Below are 17,113 nucleotides of genomic sequence, written 5' to 3'. Positions count from 1 at the left end.
AATCTACTCTGTTGGGGAGAGTTTCGATTGTCACGCTTGGTGGGAGAAGATTCCTCAAACGACCCGGCCTACATTTTCCTATTATTTTTTAAGGGCTTCTCTTCTCCCACTTTCTTAAAAGAACTAGTTTAACGAATCGGCCTAATATCTTCCGAATGCCGTTCTGATCCATTCTTCGCGGAAGCCCTTACTCATATAAACCCGCCCGTATCCTAAAACCTGACACCGACCAAAATCTCCGGCTCCGCTAATACCTCACCTCAACTCGCACAGGACCCCGAAGATGGGCTCCGCGAGTTTTGCTTCAATCCTAGCCAATGGCTGCCGGAGTTTCAGTTTGCCTATGGCTCTTGCGCGCACGTTAGCAACCTCCCACGCTGCTTTCGTTAAGCACTACGACAACAAGAACGTGACGGCTTGGTCTTCGTCTTCTGGGTGTTCACAAAGCAACGGCAGGGTGTTTGCATGTGCATCCTCAAGTTCCGGCGTTACCACCGCAGCTGCCGTTAAATGGTACTCAGGATGTCACAATTGACTGATCGTATATTCTTGAACTAAAATTGGCTTACTATTTTTCGGCTGCAATCAATTTTACTTGCCGTCGATTGGTTGCTAATAAAACTGAGGAAAGCACAAGAATATGAAGTTTTTAGTGTTATACATAACTTATACGGTTTCTTTCTTAACGGACAGTTCAAATTTTCCATAACTACTGCTTAAATTTGTTGACTGTCAAAGATTGGCTTTTTGCTGGTTGAAATTATATTTTCAATCAAGTTATTTGCAAGTTTTTCCGGCACCCCCTTTTTTTTGGTGAGAAAAGGCTTGAGAAATGAAGTCTTTAATCTTGTTTTTATTTCGCCACACCATCTACTGTTTGATGTTTTTTTAATGAACCTTCTTGGTCTTATTTTTCTTTTTGATCTTCATAAGTTTGATTTTTACTTACTTTTAAGGATTTTTACTTGCTTTTAAGTGCCTGTTTATTAGATTCCCGACTCTAAGACGTAAGTTTTTGTTTAAGCTACCCTGAATATGATCGGTTGCTTCCGTGTCCCTCACATAATGGCCCCCCAAGAGTTGAACATTTGGTTGTTTCGGAAGGAGGGCCTGTTCAGGAATATATCTGTAAAGCTCTGGATCTTCCTCCTCTGTAAGTGCTGCTCTGATTTCTTTTCATTACTTTGGAATTGACGTAATGTTGTAAGCCTTTTCATTGCGTGTTACTAATCCGGATGAAGTAATAAATAGAGACAATTTCATTCTTTGAAGGTTTGTTGCAGATCTCATCCATTTTGGAGCTGTATATTATGCCCTTGTATGTCCGAAGCCTCCTCCAAGTGCTACCTCTGAGCAAATAAGAATATTTGAAGAAGTAACAGCACCATCAGTACTGAGAAAGAGAGCTTCCATCAAAGGGAAAACAATACGAGAAGCACAAAAAACTTTTAGGATAACTCATATACACCAGTTCGTTGAAGCTGGAACATACTTGCGAGTGCATGTGCATCCAAAACGCTTCCCAAGGTTGAGCATAATGTTTGGCAGAATGTACTATCATTTTTGCTTGCATGATACTGGTTGACATTTGAATCATCATCAGGTGCTATGAAATTGACTGGAAATCAAGGATCATAGCTGTGGCCGAGTCCTATGTGGTTTTGGACAAACCTGCTGGAACATCAGTATGTGACCAATCCATTAATTTTTCAATTTTTTTTTGTCACTTCGCCTTAGTTTTGCCTCAAGAATGGATCTCCTTTAGCATTATTTGTATGACGGGAAATCCTTGAACTGAATAGTTACAATATAATTCTATACTTTTGGTTTTGGCCTCTCTCCCAAATAAAATGAAATCTAAGACAATGAATAGTCGAAGTTTGTTAATTCTAGTGCTCATTATCATTGATATGACGTTTCTGTATGTTTGTGATTAGTTAATTGATTGCTTAAGGCTTTTATGATTTTATGTGAATTTTACTTATCAAAGAAATGATTCTATGTTAATTTTTATCAGGTGGGAGGAACAACAGACAATATTGAAGAAAGTTGTGCAACCTTTGCCACTCGTGCCTTGGGTTTAACAACCCCTTTGTTGACTACCCACCAGATTGATAATTGCACGGAGGGCTGGTAGTTGCATATTATAGTATATATTTACAATAGACCTTATTTTCCTTTTTTTCTATGCACTTATTTTCCTGATTTGCTAATAAGTAATGGCTTGTAATTTACTTGCAGTGTTTTGTTAGCAAGGACTAAGGATTATTGCTCAGTTTTTCATGGTAAAATCAGAGTAAGTTATATAATATCTTTTTAAGGTTTAAACTGGACTCTAGTAGTCCTACTCATCGGAGCCTCCAAGTACCCTGGAGCTGCAAAGGGCCCCTCAAGTGGTGTGCCCCGCTCTGTGAGGGTGCCCTCCTCACAGAGTAAATCTACAAACGGAATTCATTTCTATTTTCTATACACGGTATCTCTAATTGACATTTATTTGCTTTTCTTCTTAGGGTGTTATTCTGAACTATGTGATTCTTCCTGTCGCCAGGAGAAAAAGGTGAAGAAGCTGTATCTGGCTCTTGCTGCTGCATCTGTACCAATTGGAGTAATTACCCACTACATGCGTCCAATAAACATGGCTCCAAGACTCATTTCAGAAGGTAGTCATCTCAGTCAAGCATCAAAGTGGTCATAGGAAATTGGTTCAAACCTTTGATCAGTTGCATTATGTTATCTCAAATGCGCATTAATCACATAACCTTTTGATGCTATAGTATCCAAGAGGCATGCAAAGACATGGATTCAAAGTTACAATTTTCTTTATTCTCGTCTCTGGCAGATGTTTCCAAACCAGTTGAAATGAACAAGATGAAGAAAGAAATAAAAAAATCTTCATATTTTCTTATATTTTCATAGCAGTGTTTTGCTCAAATGGCACTTTTAATCTCATGAAAACTACTCTTGGTTTGAGCCAGAAAGTTAAAGAAATATATCTTTTTTTTGATGAATGGTTAAAGAAATATATCTTGTGAGCTACCACACATAATTTAGACGATGAAGTTATTTTATCTGCTTTTCTGAGCTGTGTAATGAATGAGAATAGTAGTCTAGTTGCTTGTATCCGCAGAAAAAGGAAATGCTCCCAAAAGGAATCTGCAGATTATATCAATTGGTTGGACCGTAGTCTAAGCGTTTCACTTAATTGGCGAGGTCAAGGATGGCCTAGCTGTGCCAATGAAAAGAATATAAGAATCATTTAATTCCTTCGTGCATGATTATATTAATTGGTTGGACCATAGGCTAAGTGTTTTACTTCATTGGTGAGGTCAAGGATGGCCTGGCTGTGCCAATGAATAGAAGAAGAATCGACTCCTTCATGCATGCTCCACCTTCACACTCTTGTAACATGTTCACTCATTTTGGGAGGATACTTCCTGCGCAAACTCCAGTTTCTGATACATTTTTTTTTTTTTTTCCTTTCAGTAACTGTTTTGGGAAGTCCATTCTTAAATCAATTATTTCTGCAGCTTGTATGGTTAAGAAAGTGTTCTATGACGTTCTATATGGGTTTATATGGTGTGGATTGATCCCAAAAAGTTTATGGCATGCAGATTTTATCAAAGGATGGAACTTTTGTCAACTTGAGGTCTTGGAATGTAAAGAGGTTCCGTGGCCAAATGCTTTCATTGAAAAGCAATATTGCATTGAAGATTGTGGCTGGCCCTCCAAAGATATTGCATATGAGTGTAAAATCAACCTTCTGACTGGCCGGACCCATCAGGTTTTTCACCTGTCTCTTTCGTTTCTAATTTGATTAGCATTTTTTGCATCAATCCTTTGGACTCCATGACATTTTAGAAATAACTAGTAGTTTTTGCTTAATCAAAATTTCCCATCTCCTGTGGAGACAACAGGTAATTATTGCCTCTGCAAATTTCCTGCACTCCCAGACATATGTTTCTTTTAGTGTTGCTTTGCTAAAAGTACCCTTTGATTTGAAAGGAAAAGTTCAAACTTACCTCAAAAGCAGAAATTTTCATGGACTATAGGATTTGAGATTCAGGGGATATCGTCCAAAGACTTTTAAATTCAGTATTTTGATTAAGCTTTTGAATGAATTGAGTCAGAATATCTGATGGCGTCCACACGGAAAAGTTAATTCATGTTGGTAGACCAGCTGTTCTAGAACTTTGTTTTTGTCAATTTTATAGTTCTTTGGTTCAAATAAAGAAGCTATTGAAAAGTCAATATTGAGCAGAATTTATGGCAGTTATATTTATTTACGAATAGCTTTGTTGGTATTAGATGCTATCAAAGAGAGGGGTGTGGAAAGGATCATTTGATAATACATGCGAGAAGATTAGATCTACTACCATGAAAATAACAGACTGAATATGCAGATTCGAGCACAACTGGCTTCCTATGGTGCACCATTAGTTGGTGACTCAATGTACATGCCAGCTGCAATTGCGGAGATGAATAATCCTGGGCTTAATCCATTTGGAAAATACAAGAAACATTATACAAGTGAGACAGATGAAGCAATGGCTGTTATGGAATGGATTTCACGACATGGAAAGGAACCAAAGGTTGCAATTGGTCTTCAAGCATGTCAGATCTCGTGGGATGCCGGTGAACTCATTTATAAGGCTGGGTCTCCTTGGTGGAGACATGAAATAGTTTAGAATAGGTACTTGGTGATGAGGTTCAACTGCAGGGCTCAGTAATTTTCTTCAGATAATGGAGGTCCATGTTCCTTGTCACGGATTATTGAAAGCATGACTCAATCAAATGAAGGATGAAAACCGAAATGGTCCCTGTTGTGGTGTTCACTTCATCTCATGAGATGACTTTTGGTAGGATTGTAAGGAGAAACGAGAACTTGGTTAGTTTTCCTCTAAAAACAGTTGACATTGCAGTAAGATAGTGACATTATTAGGGAGAACATCTGCTTTTCTTATCGCCTCTCCTCCCCCCCCTTTCCCCGGCAACATTTTATTTTTATCAAGAGTGGGATTCTTTTTGTGTGCTCGCCCGAACATTTTTACACCCAATTTCATCTGAGGCTTTATGGACATGGTCAAATGTAGGAACTTGGTTTTAAGATGCACATACCATTATCGGTGTATTAATTGATGAAAGTTTTGTGTTGGGTCAAATGCCATCGCCTATGGAATTATACTCTCTCTCTCTCTCTCTCTCTCTCTCTCTATATATATATATATATGTGAGTGTGTGACTTCGATTAATTTCTATCCTTTCCCCAGCAGTGTCTGCAATGGAGGTTGGGTATAATTTCCTTCTCCACTTGCCCTCATTGTAGACTATTATTTATTGACAAGCTTTTCCATTTTCTTCCAAGTTAAATACGTCAAGAATAATGTCACCTTATGCTTTGTTTATTGTTCAGAACATGAATACAAAGTAGTGTCAATATTGGCGCTGTTGCTGATTTTGTCCTGGCATTAAGACCTTATGCTAAGCGATGAACTGCTTGTACTGACTTGCTGAGAATATTGGAGTTCTCTTTAGTTTGGCATAATCAACACGAATCACGATGAAGTCCAAACCTTATTGTGTATCCAAACGTCCACTGCAAGTTGACAAGCAAGGACCAGGCAAGGTACACCCTCACATCTGCTCCTTTTCTAGTATCAGAGAGAGGAAACAAGAAAGACGATAAAAAGGCATGTGTTCGTCGTTCTCACTTCTCTTGTATCAAGAGCAGGCACTCTCACTATGAAATGATGCATTGCCAACCCGAAGTACATCTAATTTTATCTAAAAAAGACTCGAGAGAATATGGTATCAATGTAAAATGACCATTACTTGTCGAAGTGGAAATGTGGCATGCACTTGATCTCTTTGAGGAACGTTGTTGAAATCTAAACTGAATGAGTGAGTGGCACATTGGCTAGTAATACAAAACTGAGTGGGTGTTGTAGTATACTTGGGTCCAAGCACACATGTATGGCTTTCCCAACAATATATTTGCCTAAAAACTTTTTTGTGCACTTTGACATGCAATGGTTTCATGACAAAAACTAGATATAGCAGTAACCAAATTTACAGCAGTTGCCCACAAGCCCAAAACTTAAGATACAGAAAATCAGGGTGCTATTTCTGGTGAAATTAAACTTGAAAATTGTACAAATTTAGTTGCTATTTATTCAGATGCCCCATCTACTTACCTTTTTCTTGATTAGAACTGAGCGAGCACTAGCATTTTGTGCCTTATGGTTAGCAATGAACTCTTTATACCAAGTCGCTGATAGTCTTGGAGTTCTCTTGAGAGTTGCATAATCTACATGGTGAAGCCCAAACTGAAGAGTATATCCAGATGTCCACTCAAAGTTGTCAAGCAAGGACCAAGCAAAATACCCCCTTACATCTGCTCCTTTCCTGATCATATTTACCAAATCCAATACAAATCTATTGAATAAGTGAAGATATTCAGTCCCAAGTATTACTAATGTGGGATTCCTTAACAGTAAGCACCTCGTAATTGTTGTTAGAAGTTGATAGACAATTCAAGGCATAAAGGGAAGTAAAACCTCTAGTGCTAGCAATAGTTGTCTTTTAATACCTCATAGCTTTTGCTAGAGCTTCTAAGTAGCTGTTCATGTACTCCACTCTCTTGACATCATGAAGTAAAATTTCCATGGTGGAATTGGGATTCTCATTCTCGCCAAACCCTACAAGATCCTCTAGATTTATGTTAAAAGCTTCTCAAACACACGGAGGAAATTACTGAAGAAGCTTCAACGTTGGTTTTGCACTCACCATTTTCTGTTATAAACATTGGAATGTTGTTATATCTCTCTTTTATGTACGTCACTATCTTTTCCATTCCTTGAGGATAGACAAATATCCAGTCAGCTGCAGTCTGTGTTAGTACGAAGTCTTAGTAATTTGGGAAAACGGAAGTTTGGTGGTGTTGATAATGGAAATTACATACCGGCTCTCCAATGAAGATGCCGTTCTTTTGAGCAGTTCGTAGAGCAAAACCTTCCGTTTTAGAAGCTCCTGGTCCCGGTTCACAAGGAGAAAATATGCAGTCTTTTACGTAGAAACTGGTGTAGTGATTAATGCCAATGAAGTCCAATCCATTCTTCAGCTTCTCCAAATCGTGCTTGGAAAATGTAGGCAAATCAGATCGAAGAATTTCACGCATTTCCAAGGGATATTTCCCGTGTATAATTGGGTCTAAGAACCTGCATTGAACTCTTAGATTAAGTTAGAGCTTGCCTCTACGGACGATTGTGGATATCAGTTATAGATATGAATTGGTTACCAGTTCATGTAGAAAGATTGAGCTCTCCCAGCTGCTACCTTGTCTTCTAAGGAGTTGCTGATGGGTTCGTACCATAAAGCATTCATCACAATTCCAATGCTACCTCCTTGCTTTTTCTGGATGTTGAATGGGAAACATCAGTGTAGAATACTCGAGGTAGCGTTTCATTAGGGAAATGGTCGGTTTACAAATGAATGTTACAAAAGTAAACTTATAAATTGAAGTAGTTTGACGTGGTATATCACATCGAGTTATATCAATTTGTAAATTTCCTTCAGTAAGATTATTTTATAGACGTATCACTTCTCTTTTATTAATCAAATCTGCTTTATTTACAAAGTTGACAGAAATCATCCTTAAGCAGTAGGTTTTAGGACGTGATGACATTGAATTATATACCTGGTATTTGGTTCGGTAAATATCAACAGCAGCAGCATGGGATAGGATCATGTTATGGGCCGCAATGAAAGGCTCTTTCTCTGAATCCCCACTGCTACAATTCCCGAATGGGTGGGAGCAACGAGATGGTGGGTAAATCCCTGATCTGTAACCACGAATCGCTACTACATTCGGCTCATTGAAAGTGACCCAATACTTAACCCGGTCCCCGAAGAATCTGAAACATACATCTGCATAATATTTGAAATCCTCCCTGTAAAAATAAAACTGACATGTTATCCCTCTAATATTCGTTGATTGCCAGATGGTACACTCGTCTAATTATGAGCATTAAGATGGATAAAATATAGGTTACAGTAGATGACTTAATACGATTTTAATGATTGAATTTAGATAGAGATACGGTTGAGATTGCAACTCTTTGATAGTTAGATGGTGCAACTTGTTGAGTGGTCTTGGACCTATCTCAATCTTAAAGTTAGTTCAAGAGGTGAGGTTTTCTCACACTTATAAACTGACTATCAGCCCATTCCACAATCGATGTTGGACAACCCTAATAAGCTTCCCCTCACACATTGGGCCTGGGTCGGAGTAATGATAACCAATTTCTTTTGCAGACAGTTGAGTCAAGATTATTGGTAAATTTAGGGTCTAATATCATTGTTGGATAGTCTTGGGCCTCTTTCAATCCCAAAAGTTAGCTCAAGAGTTAAAATTTTTCCTCACACTTGTAAACTAACTACCAGCCTCTTTTACAACTGATGTGGGACAACACCAACACAACTGACACAGTTTAAGGTGCTAAGTGTAAGTACTTGGTAACTGAACATGAAAGTGTATTTTTCTCTAACATGAGACACATATGGCCTAAAACTATTTTAGGAATAAATTCAGAAAATATTTCCACTTACTGCACTTTGGAATTCAGCCAAGATCCATATATATCTTCCATTTCCTGAGGGATGTCGTAGTGAGTCAATGTCACAAAGGGTTGGATGCCTGAAACCAGAAAAACGAGAAGGAAAAGAAAATATTAAGGAGAGGAAATCAGGAAACATATGTTTTCCAATGTAATCACAACGAAACCATCAAGTAAAAATGAGTTGGATGAGCGTTATACAAATGTTGCAAGTTGAACTGACCTTTACGCAGAAGAGTGTTTATTAAGTCGTTATAATGCTTGATGCCAGCTCTATTCACATTTCCAAATCTTCCGTCTGGTTCAAAGATAAGAATGGAGTGAGTGAGAGGTGGAAATACAAATACCAACCTCTGCAATCAAGTTAGAAGGATATCCCTTTGAATGATTGAAAAACTTACTTGGAAGAATTCTTGCCCATGATATAGAGAAACGATAGCTGTTGACTCCTATATAATCCATGAGATCTACATCTTCCTGTTTACTCACATCATAGCAAACCAAGTTGATCAGATTTTCTATAACATTTTCTACTTTGATTTTTTTTTTTTTAAAAAAAAACATTTTGTAGCCTGAACTACTGCGAGTCTGCGACATGTTCAATCTGTATCCTTAACTATTGGCACCCTAAACCACCAAATCGTGGTGATCTTAACACCCAGATTTTAATCAATGTTCAAGTAGCTAAAGTTTGATTGCTAAGGTTGTCAATTGCCGGTTTTGATTCTTCATATATCAATAAACCAAAAGCCATAACACAAATATTTGGCAAGTCCCATTATAATATGGTAAGGCCTTCTCCTAATGGCAAGACAAGACAGGACAAGACTATCCGATCACCTCAAAATGCTTTTTTTTTTGCATTAAGAAAAATATTTCTAACAGTTACGGAATTTTTTTTTTTTTAAATACATTTCTTAACAATTAAAAAAATAGTTGTGAGAATGGCTCGGTAGACCATCGGTCATTTTTCATTCTAAAGTAGTCCATTAGATGGTGAGAATGGTTCGCTTTATTCCTTGTTATATTAAGGTACTGATGGTAGTCTAATCGAAACAACGACGGATGCTGAATTGTCTTGGCTGCAATAATGCTACTTTAGATTTACATGTCATCATGGCGTAAAGAAGTTTCCAGCTCTTTCAAAACACGCAATTCATAGATTGTTATCATTGCATCCTTTTCTATTAGCCGACCCCTCTAATCTCCTGGAGATTGGCAATTGACATCACTTCATAATACGCAATTGCAGGAGAAAACCGCCCTTATTGGCTCAAAGTCAATAAGGTATTGATAGCTACCAGAAGCAACCAAAAACGGACCTCTGATTGGAAGAAATTATATAAGATATATATATATATATATATTTATACAGTATCATATTTTGTTTTATTTAGATAGTTAAAATATTTCATTTCATCATTATAAATTTTTTAAATTTTTATATAAAATATAATAAATTTTTTAACTCTTTTTAAATCTTAAAATAATAAATAATATTAAAAATAATATTATAATAATATTTTATTTAACTATTAAATTTTATTTCAACTCACTATACAAAAGACATAAAATTACGTGACAATGACACTTGTGGTTTATAACTTATCAATTGACTATTCTTAGCTATGCACTTTGAGAGGTTGATCAGGTCCACATTTCAACAGTTTAGTACTTCATTTATTTGAAAAGACTCAGATGTATTAGCCCCAGCACTCTGCAGTTAGCACCAATATCACAAATATGTACATTTATCTAACTCATGATTTTGTGATTGGTTGCAATGAATTCAAGTCTAACTCCGATTGGTCTTGTGCTTGAATTGAGTTCTAAGTTTTAAGGACACCTTTCTCATCTCTCTTGCGTTATCTATAGATAAGAACGAATTGGATTACTAATAATTGCCAACAGAAAGAAAGTAAAAGAGGAAGCTCATGAAGATTAATTCTCAACGTGTCAACTTAATTACCGGGTACCGATGGTAATGATCATCAGCAACATCTCCATTACTTCCATCCTCTATGTTACCTGCAACAAACAACTCAAACCACAAGAGGAAAAGATTAGGGACAGGGGAAGAAAGCTGGAAAGACGGGGGAGGGTGAAGGGCATCAGAGCAGCAAGACATATGCTACCAGGCCTTTTTTTTTTTTTTTTTAATATGCTACCAGGCTTATGAGTGAAAACATCCCAGTTGTTGAGGCCTTTGCCATCACTTAAGACAGCACCTTCAAACTGCAAATGAAATAGAACATAACAATATGTTGGTAACCAAAACAGTCTTGATTCTCTAGTGTGCTTAAATGAACTTGAGAGAGAAGGGAGTGAAACTGAAAGGCAAGGAAACCTGATAAGAAGAAGAAGCTGTTCCGAAGAGGAAGTTGCTTTGGAGTGGACATGAATCTGCACTTCCTTTTAGAGAGATGGGGTCACACGAAACCATTAGAATTGAAAAGCAAGTCTTGAACACAAAGAAAGCACGCAACAATAACGATAGCTCCATTACAAGAAGTGTCCTCTGCTCCTGATAGAATGGAACCTTTAGAGAAATTATGAAGTTTAAGGCTTGCGAAGGTGAAGATTTTTGTAGTTTAAATGCGAAGTGTCATGGTTGGAATCTAAACCAGTAGCAGAAGAAAGACTTTCTAATAATTGATAGCAACCTATCATCAATGATCGAATGCATGACTGTTGGAAATATTTTCAAAATAATTAATTAATGAGAACTGCTATAGATATGAAGAAATTACACAAAGTAAACTCACAAACTGATATGGTTTTATAAAATCCATTAGAACTACTTTATAATAAAAGTTACTTTATAATTTGACGTATCACATCAAACCACATCAGTTTGTGAGTTTATTTTTGTGTAATCACTTTGTGGTTAAAGTATTTCCTTTAATTATATATTATATTTATTAGTAATAGTAGTTTGTGATTGATTTTGAAAGTTGTGAATTATTTTGAAAAGAGAGAATTAAGGAAAGTTTATAAGCAATAGGTATGACTATAATAATTTGGGTGTACTGTTCGGGTCATTGTTGGTAAGTGGTATTGAGCACTACTATATCTACCTTGATGATAGATATTGGAGCCACACCTCTGTCAAAGAGAATTTTAATTATGATGAATGTTACTTATCATTCTACAGTATATATTTTAAAATAATTATTTTATTTTATTTTATTCTTATTAAATTAATTGAGTTGTTTTACTTATCACCCATATACTACATATTTATTATATAAAAAAAATTAAAATAAATATAATATGTGAAGATGATAAGTAAAATTATTATTTAATTATTTATAGAAAGAATGGCCCTACCATGGGCCTGGGCGTGATCAACCCAACCAGCACGAGAGCGCACAGCCCGGTTGGCCCAAGGAAGCAGAGCAATTGTGGTTTGCAATTAGTAGGAGTGCTACCCGCACCATACGGTGCGGGGTAGTCCCCTCCCCGCACCCCGCCCCACATAGTGCAGGGGTGGGATTTTCCTCCCCGTCACCTGCCCCCGCATCCCCGGGGCGGGGTACCCCGCCCAGCTAAGAGGGATGCCTTATTTTCACTTCAAATATTAATTATATTTTATTATTTTAAAAAATTATTTATAGATGTAAAAGTGATAAAAAATATATTTTTAGATCTAAATTGTAAATTTAAATTTTGTAAATATGACTATAATTTAAAAATGATGTAATTTTTAAATTTGCTAATGTATATTTTGTGTAAGTTGTAGTGTAGTAGTTTTTAAATTATATAGTTTTTAAATTTGCTAATGCATAATTTGTGAACAAGTTTAACAAATTATAATATATATATACACAATTTGTAAAATATAAATATATTTATATATAAACATATATTTATGTTTTTGTATATATAAATATTTATGTTTATATATATATAGGTGAGGGCGGGGCCGGGTTGGGCCCTCCCCGCCCCCCGCCCCCGCTAGGGGGACTAGATGCCCCGCCCCGGCCCATGCGGGGCGGTGTACCCCGCCCCGTCATGTGGGGGCGGGGCGAACGGAGGCAGGGTAGCGGGGTGCGGGGCCCTGCTGCCCACCCCTAGCAATTAGAAGGCAAAAGTCGCACTTGTTGGATCTCAAATGTAACAACCCGCTAGAAATTCAATTGTGAAATTTCTATTAACTTTAGGAATCTCGTGAAAACCCATAAGTTTTCACGAATCCATTAATCGTATAGGTTTTTGTCTAATTACATAGTTAGTGTTATTATTTACTATGGTATCAGAAGTGTGTTTTTGATTATTGGAGATAGTTAGAAATGTCAAAATGTATTATGGTTTGTGCCATTAGACTCGGAGGGTTATTTAAAGTCTTATAGTGCAATAACATTTTTTCATATTTTTGGACAAAACGTCTGTTCAAAACTGTAGATATTATTGGATAAAAAGAAATATCTTGAGGTAATTTTCATGAATATTATTGGGTAAAAATATTTTGAGTTGATTTTTATAGATATTATTAGATAAAAATATCTTAAGTTGATTTTTTGTAGATACTATTGGATAGAATATTATGAGATAATCTTTTATAGATATTTTGGGTAGGAGAAAACTATACTCAACTCTCAACTCCAGCCTCACCTCTTCTATATCTCATCCATAAGTATTTCCAGCCACCTCTCCCCACGAAATTATTTTCATTTATACTTTCCATTGAAAAAATATCAAACACTCTCTCTCGGACAGCTTTTAGGAGGTCTTTTGTACACACATTTCAAAGTTTTTGTAAGTGTTTTATCATAAAGTCTCCTTCATATTTTGAAGGCAAATTCACTTATAATTCATGTGCATACTGTTATTGATAGAGATGAATATTATTTTAAGGAAAGTAATATTGTAACGTGCCTTGAAATGAACTTTTCTCTCATTATTTTTTATTTTGCAACCCCTTTGCACTAACAAAGACATGCATGCACCTTCAGTTCTGGTTAGGGGTGGAGGGCAGGTCACCCTTCCGCCCCAGGCATGGTGCATGCGAGTAGCTTAAGTTTATAATTCTAAGCGGGCGGGTTTTGGGTAGGGTACCCATCTACTTGGTTGTTACTCCGCCCACCCGCATGCCTACCATTAAAGCATAAAATCTAGCGGCCATGATCGCGGGTCGCTCGAATTAGATCTACGTTTTCCATTTGTTTTTTGTCTTTCATGTTCTCGACCTAGATCTGAATTTTCAACGAGGGTCGGCCACCATTGTGGGTCTTGATTAGTGATCATTGGGTCTTCTATGGATTCCTTCGAGGCCCATAAAGCCGTTGGTCTACAAATTAAGGTTCGAAAAAACAACTCGATTCAAACTGATTTGATCGAATTTCCATCGCTTGGAATTGAACCCATTTTAGTACATTGATTTGAACAATTCAAAACTGTATTTCTTTTTTTATTATGTTTGAGAAATGAGTTTTATTTTATTTATTTATTTTTATTGAAATATGATAAAATCAAACATATATTAACTTTTTCATCCTTATACTCAATAAAAAAGAAGGGTAGAAAAAATTGAAAAATAGAATATGAAGTTCTTTATTTTATTTTATTTAGTTGCACCGTTAAAATTAGAATATGAATAAATACATACTTATTGAAATCATTGACATTCATATCATAATTTTATTATCATATTTAAAATCTTTTATACAGGATAAATGTTTAAATTACATTATGTATATTTTAAAATCTTTTAACGAGGCATTTTTCGATTTTTAAGTTGATTCTTATTATTTTTAGATCCGTATTCTATGGGTTCAACGAAAACCGAGCAACCATGTCTACGACTTTAGGGAAGGCCGCAAACAGCAAGTCTTCGAGTTCTTCAATGGAGCTGGAGGACTAGATGATCAGCTCATCAAACGGTCGACAATGCAGCACTTAAGATTAGTCACCAGCTACTCCTACAGCGAACCAGGGCAGAAAAAACAAATTGAATACCTACTCTATTTATTTATTTAATTTTTCATATTTTTATGATCGCCAAAACTATAAAACCCAATTGCTGTTCGAAGGCATCCGTTGTTAGAGAGAAAAACCGGAAAGAAGAATCCATTACTATTTCCCAACGTTTCTATGTCTCCAAACAAGATCAATGAAGCTATGTTCATTACCCTTTGCATATTTGCATGTCTTTCTACTCCTTTCTTTAACCATATCATGCTTACAATCGATCACAACTACTACTACTGCTCCGACAAACGAGAGTGATCGTTTAGCTCTGATCAAAATCAAAGACTTGATAAACATGACCTTCGTAACATTTTGAGCTCCTGGAGTGAATCTCTCCCCTTCTACAACTGGTACGGAGTTTCTTGCAGCCATGAGCATCAACGGGTCTCTGCCTTGCTCCTACAAGGCTCTGCTTTGAGCGGATCCATATCACCTTAGGCTATTGCCAAGTCTAAAATTTAGCTAGAATATTGTGTTTTAGCTATAATATGGACTTCTAGCTAAATTAGTCCACATTGGACTAGCTATCCCCAAGTCTAAAAAATAATATAATAATATTTTTTTTATAATATTACCAAAACAGACCATTATAACCAAAATAGTCCACTATTACCAAAACAATCCAAATAATTAGAAATACAGTCCACTAAAACAGTCCAAAACAGTCCAAAAATTATCAAAATAGTCCACTATTACCAAAACAGTCCACAATCCTACCAAAACAGTCTAGAAATTTACAAAACAGCCCATTAATCAGTAGATTAATTTAGTTGCTACCCAGCCACATGTTTATCTAGCCTACATGTGGCTGGGCAGCCACTAATAATCTAAAAAAAAAAAAATCAAAGCTACCAACATTAGACACCTCCATAAGGTGTCGAAGGAGATGTAGATGTACCCTCGATTTTCTTCCTCCATTCCTCTAAAATTTTCCGTTGAATATAGCCAAAATATTCTTGTTGAACGGCATTCAGGCTACTAAGATCTAGCAACATCATCTTTGCCTCGAATTTCTTCTTTTTTAGTTCAAACACTGCCGATCTTTCTAGGTCTGCCTTCAGGGTCGCATTTCTACGCTCTTCCATGGTCGTCGCTCTATCCTCAGTCATTTTAGCTAAGGTAGTTTTGATCTCACCATCGTTGCCTTCCATGGACTTCCGCTTCCTCTCCCTTTCTTTCTCAGCTTTTTTGCCTGTAGGTCTTTCAACAAGAACCTCTATGTTTTCCTCAGCATGGTCAACATCAATAACACCGAGAACTTTTTCAGGTGACATTCTCTTCTTACCAAGGGTGGAGATGTGTTGCTGCCATTTCGGTTGGTGTCTTAAAAGACACCAACAATGCTCCATTGTGAAATTACTCCCTACTATCTCTTTGTACAACACCTTCGCTTTCTCAATCTATAAAAGTGAAAGAAATATTTGTTAATTCACAAGTCTATTACAAATTAAATGAAAATAAGTTTTAGGGTACATACCTTGTCTTGCTCCGTTGCACCACTTGGGTGCAATGACTCTACTTGTGCTATATATGCACAAAATTTATTTGTCAATTTTTGAATCGTGGACCACCGATTCATCAAAGAGCCCTCAGAACGGTTGGCAATGTTCGGTTTTTTATATTCATGATAAAATGTGGTAATTCTTTCCCACATTTGAGTGGACTTTTGATCAGTACTCCTTATCGCATCGATGCTAATGTTGAGCCAAGCTGAGACGAGGAGGTTATTCTCTTTAACAGTGAAAGACGCACCTCGTTGAACTTTTTTTGAAAGATGCCTCTTTTCACCGTCAATTGAAGTTGCTTGGACAACATTATCATGTTGCGTTGGAGTGCTATTATAACCTCCTCCTCCACTTTGTAATAGAGTGGTGAAGAATGGGTCATCATCAAAATGTGTGTCCATTCTTGAAGAATATTAAATTTTCAAGGAGTCAGACAAGTTTCCCAATAGTCAAGTCCAATATAAAACCCTCAACATCATATTGTTGAGAATTATAAAGCATCTCAACATCATATTGCATTATCTCAGTCCATATATCATTTAACTCAACATCATTTGATAGAAACCGAAAGAGAACAGCCCAGGCGAAAACCAAAGGAGAATTAAACAATTGATACAACCAAGGAATTAGCAATAAATAATTATTAAGTGGTGCCAGCTAATTTAGTTTGCAAACCAACTGAAAAAGCACATGCATTGAAAGAGAATAAGAATAACAGTTCATGTAGCCAATAGTTCAAGAACCTTGGTCCATTCAAATAAAAGGTGTCTCTATCGGATCCTCTGCATCCATTCCTTGGGTTAATTCAAAAAATATTTTTACTTTCTAATCCTGAAGTTCTAAAGGACTTCTTTGATTGGACTTACTTTTAAGTCAAAAACTTTTTTCCACTGAAGAGAGATATGAGAAGATCCTAGAGATGCAAAGGGTTTAGAATTTTTCATTTATCTAAGGCGTCCAGATGCATTAGATTGGACTAGGAGATATTTAAGGTAGTTTTGTATTTCTACAATTACTTTAGATTCT

At 36.5% G+C, this 17,113-nt stretch overlaps 3 protein-coding genes across 8 annotated transcripts; 1 reads left to right on the top strand and 2 right to left on the bottom strand.

Annotated features, from left to right (window-relative positions):
• The first annotated feature begins 127 nt into the window (after positions 1-127).
• On the top strand, positions 128-5,864 carry LOC122276461 (RNA pseudouridine synthase 6, chloroplastic). Of its 4 annotated transcripts, none has more exons than XM_043086203.1 (9): positions 128-513; positions 1,025-1,153; positions 1,273-1,527; positions 1,604-1,685; positions 2,018-2,133; positions 2,242-2,296; positions 2,549-2,660; positions 3,612-3,781; positions 4,306-4,443. In XM_043086203.1, the coding sequence occupies exons 1-9, from the start codon at positions 284-286 to the stop codon at positions 4,390-4,392; spliced, it is 1,236 nt and encodes a 411-aa protein (XP_042942137.1). In that variant the 5' UTR covers positions 128-283; the 3' UTR covers positions 4,393-4,443. The 4 variants fall into 4 exon arrangements, with proteins under 4 accessions (XP_042942137.1, XP_042942139.1, XP_042942136.1 ...); XM_043086205.1 differs by lacking the exon at positions 4,306-4,443 and adding an exon at positions 5,411-5,864 and having other exon boundaries at positions 129-513; XM_043086202.1 differs by having other exon boundaries at positions 132-513; positions 4,401-5,159.
• On the bottom strand, positions 5,508-11,282 carry LOC122276460 (beta-glucosidase 46). 3 transcript variants are annotated; one of them, XM_043086201.1, is made up of 13 exons: positions 10,960-11,280; positions 10,748-10,847; positions 10,582-10,640; positions 9,014-9,089; positions 8,836-8,910; positions 8,605-8,692; positions 7,694-7,946; positions 7,295-7,410; positions 6,959-7,214; positions 6,784-6,886; positions 6,587-6,695; positions 6,192-6,402; positions 5,508-5,637 (listed from the first exon to the last, which is right to left on the bottom strand). In XM_043086201.1, exons 1-13 carry the CDS (start codon positions 11,113-11,115, stop codon positions 5,632-5,634), a joined length of 1,608 nt encoding a protein of 535 aa, XP_042942135.1. In that variant the 5' UTR covers positions 11,116-11,280; the 3' UTR covers positions 5,508-5,631. The 3 variants fall into 3 exon arrangements, with proteins under 3 accessions (XP_042942135.1, XP_042942133.1, XP_042942134.1); XM_043086199.1 differs by having other exon boundaries at positions 5,515-5,648; positions 10,960-11,282; XM_043086200.1 differs by having other exon boundaries at positions 5,515-5,648; positions 10,781-10,847.
• A 4,157-nt stretch (positions 11,283-15,439) lies between these two features.
• LOC122276777 (glutathione S-transferase T3-like) lies at positions 15,440-16,488 on the bottom strand. Its single transcript, XM_043086682.1, has 2 exons — positions 16,060-16,488; positions 15,440-15,982 (listed from the first exon to the last, which is right to left on the bottom strand). Exons 1-2 carry the CDS (start codon positions 16,486-16,488, stop codon positions 15,440-15,442), a joined length of 972 nt encoding a protein of 323 aa, XP_042942616.1.
• Positions 16,489-17,113: the final 625 nt, after the last annotated feature.

Source organism: Carya illinoinensis, chromosome 9 (genome assembly GCF_018687715.1).
Source record: "Carya illinoinensis cultivar Pawnee chromosome 9, C.illinoinensisPawnee_v1, whole genome shotgun sequence".
Classification (NCBI taxonomy): domain Eukaryota; kingdom Viridiplantae; phylum Streptophyta; class Magnoliopsida; order Fagales; family Juglandaceae; genus Carya; species Carya illinoinensis.
The sequence above is the reverse complement of the archived record's forward strand: the minus strand, read 5'-3'. Positions and strand labels throughout refer to the sequence as shown.